We start from the raw sequence: 2,653 nt of genomic DNA on the forward strand, positions 1-2,653 counted from the left end.
ACTCTGAGTGTTGGAAGGGCCCTGAAAGATTATCTGGATCTAATGTGCTGCCATGGGCAGGGACACTTTCCACTAGACCTGGCTGCTCAGAGCTCCATCCAACCTGCTTTTGAACATTTCCAGGGATGGGGCGGCCACAGTTTCTCTGGACAACCCATGCCACTGTCTCACCACCCTCACAGCCTAGAGTTTCTTCCTCATATCCGAATTAAATCTACACTCCTTCAGTTGAAGGGCATTCCACCTTGTCTATCAAGTCCAGGCCCTTGTGCAAAGTCTCTCTCCAGCTCTCTTGGACACCCTTAAAGAACTGGAAGGGGCTCGAATGTGTCCCCAAGGCCTTCTCTTTCCCAAGCTGGTGACATGAATAAGGGCTCTTACAAAGCCTTGGCAGTCCAGAAAGGGAAAATACGAAGCCTGGCCATACAAATTATATACTGAGAGGCTGCAGAAGAGCTGACTGTGAACACCTGGGTGTGCTCAGAGACAGGTTGGTTGGTCTAAGGCCACCAGAGGTGTTCTGCCAGCAACAGACACCTGTGTAGGTGCTGCAGCAGCAGGGGCTGTGGCCCATGGGGAATGAGGAAATGGATAGGGATGTCACCAGACCCAGTTAACTGCCCCTGACCTGTTGCTTCAAGTCAGCTACCTTTGTGGAAAACCAGAAGAAATTGCAAATAGCAACTGTCACCCAATTTCTGCACAAGGATGAGCAAATCTCCCCTGAGTAACAACAGAAAACTTCTCTTTTCTTTGAAATTCTGTGTTTATCAGATTTACAACTGGGTATATATTGCAATGGGACTCCTGAGGGATCAGCCAACTGTTTCTCCAGGGAGAAGAGGCAAGGAGCGGCTCAGTTGCCTGTTCTGACACTCTGCTTCAAGGTAAGCTCTTGCTCCTTCCTCAACATTGACTCCAATATTTCAAGTGTTTCCTTAGCTTTGGAAGAAATAGATCAGACAAAGCGTAGGCTGGAGTTGCTGATCTCCAACATCTGCCTTCCACGGAGAAATGAGAGTTTATGCATGCACTGAATTGTGCAGCTCTTTTCCTTTTTGTATTAAGAAGGGCAAGGACAGAAGGATTGATTTGGTAGAGGAATTAAAGTCCAATCACCCGATTCACACCATAGTGTTGAGTAAGAATCAGGAGGGGGGAGGTGTGGTGCAGAGCTTATTGAGTACCTAAATTTCACTAATGATCTTGCAAAAAACCTTGGGACAAACAGAGGTGCTGGCTGCATTCCTGGGCAAACTTAATCTGAAACCCTGTGTGGGGAATGTTACAACTCATTCCCCTTCCTGGCGATCATATATAAACAGCCAGTCTCAGACTGCAGCAGAGACATTTCAAATCCTCTGCTCCTCTGGGGCTGTGACCAGAGTGCTGAGCCAATCTTTCCCACCGTAAACTGGTTTCTATCTATCTCATATTGAGTAAGTGAGATATACTTTAAGCTCATGGAGCTTAAAAGGACTGTTCAGGAACTTCTCTGTTTGATTTGGGGCAGAGAGACACAGTTCTGCTCTGCAAAGCACTGTTAAAAGGCACTGCTTGTGGCTCATATTCTGAGTTTCCTCCTCACTTGTCTCCACATTCCTGATCCAAGGCTGGTAAAGAGAAAAAGGACCAGATGATGACTTCAGGCCATGGTCAGCTGTGGAATTTTCATGCGAGCACGGATGACTCAGCACCTCAATATGATGATCAGAGAACGTCGGTTTTTTGAATCAAGCAGCAGTCTTTTATACAGTTTTCTAACAATATTCTTCTATTAGCTTTGTTTCTTTAACATTCTTTATGTCCTTTCCCCGCTCTGATAGCCAGTACTGAGACCCTGTTTTCCATACCTAGTTTTGCTGCTGTTTCTCTTGGTAGATCTTTCACATCCTGGTACCAACAGAAGGCCATCAGAACAACAGATCATGTTTTCACAATTGAAACATGAAATTATATTCTCACCCCAGCATATCCTCGTGTGAGCAACATAAGATTATCTTCTCACAGCTGCAGCATATCCTCTATATTAGCACTAAAAATCCCTCCAGTCAGCTCTCTCCAAGCTGAGTTTCCCTCTGCATTTGACTTCCAGGAGATCAAGAGCCCTTCACCTGAAATCCTCCCGCCATGCTGTGGCTGCTGCTGCTGCAGGTCTGGGCGAGCTGCCTCTGGCTGGGACACGGCGAGGTGGTGCCATACTTTGAAAATACATGTGATCAGTTTTTCTACCAGAAAATGATCGCAACAGATGGCCTCCTGCCACAGAACCCAGCCTGGATCTGCCAGACCTTCCAAAACCAGCGTTTCTATGCCACCTTGTACGACAATGAGAATCGTATTCCTGTGTACTCTGCTTACGTCTACAACCCTGTACCTGGAAAGAGAGTTACACCAGAATGGATGGTGGAGCCCCAGGTGAGTGTCCTCTCTTAAAGCATGCCACCCTCCTGTCATTAAGGGTTGAACTGCAGCATTTAACCAAACATCTCTATTTCCTCCCACCCCCATACACACACACCTGCAAATGGACCCACTGGGTGGGATTATTCTCATCTTACAAGAGAAACCTGCACCACATGGACCCTCTGATGCATTTCAAACATCAGCAGGAGGAGGAGTCCTATCCCAAAGGTGCCCAGTTTTCTGCAAT

The 2,653-nt window shown here is 46.8% G+C and overlaps 1 protein-coding gene across 2 annotated transcripts in view; it reads left to right on the top strand.

Moving 5' to 3' along the window:
- The first annotated feature begins 734 nt into the window (after positions 1-734).
- Positions 735-2,653, top strand: part of LOC114067849 (endonuclease domain-containing 1 protein-like) — a 4,446-nt gene continuing 2,527 nt past the window's right edge. The window contains exons 1-2 of one of the 2 annotated variants that reach the window (XM_027903549.1): positions 735-887; positions 2,096-2,418. In XM_027903549.1, coding sequence (XP_027759350.1) covers positions 2,131-2,418 — 288 coding nt within the window. In that variant the 5' untranslated portion in view covers positions 735-887; positions 2,096-2,130. The remainder of the gene's footprint in view (positions 888-2,095; positions 2,419-2,653) is intronic. The other variant, XM_027903550.1, reaches the window with a different exon arrangement.

Source organism: Empidonax traillii, unplaced genomic scaffold (genome assembly GCF_003031625.1).
Source record: "Empidonax traillii isolate 1590-97213 ecotype Southwest subspecies unplaced genomic scaffold, ASM303162v1 scaffold980:size574330, whole genome shotgun sequence".
In the NCBI taxonomy this organism is placed as follows: Eukaryota; Metazoa; Chordata; class Aves; order Passeriformes; family Tyrannidae; genus Empidonax; species Empidonax traillii.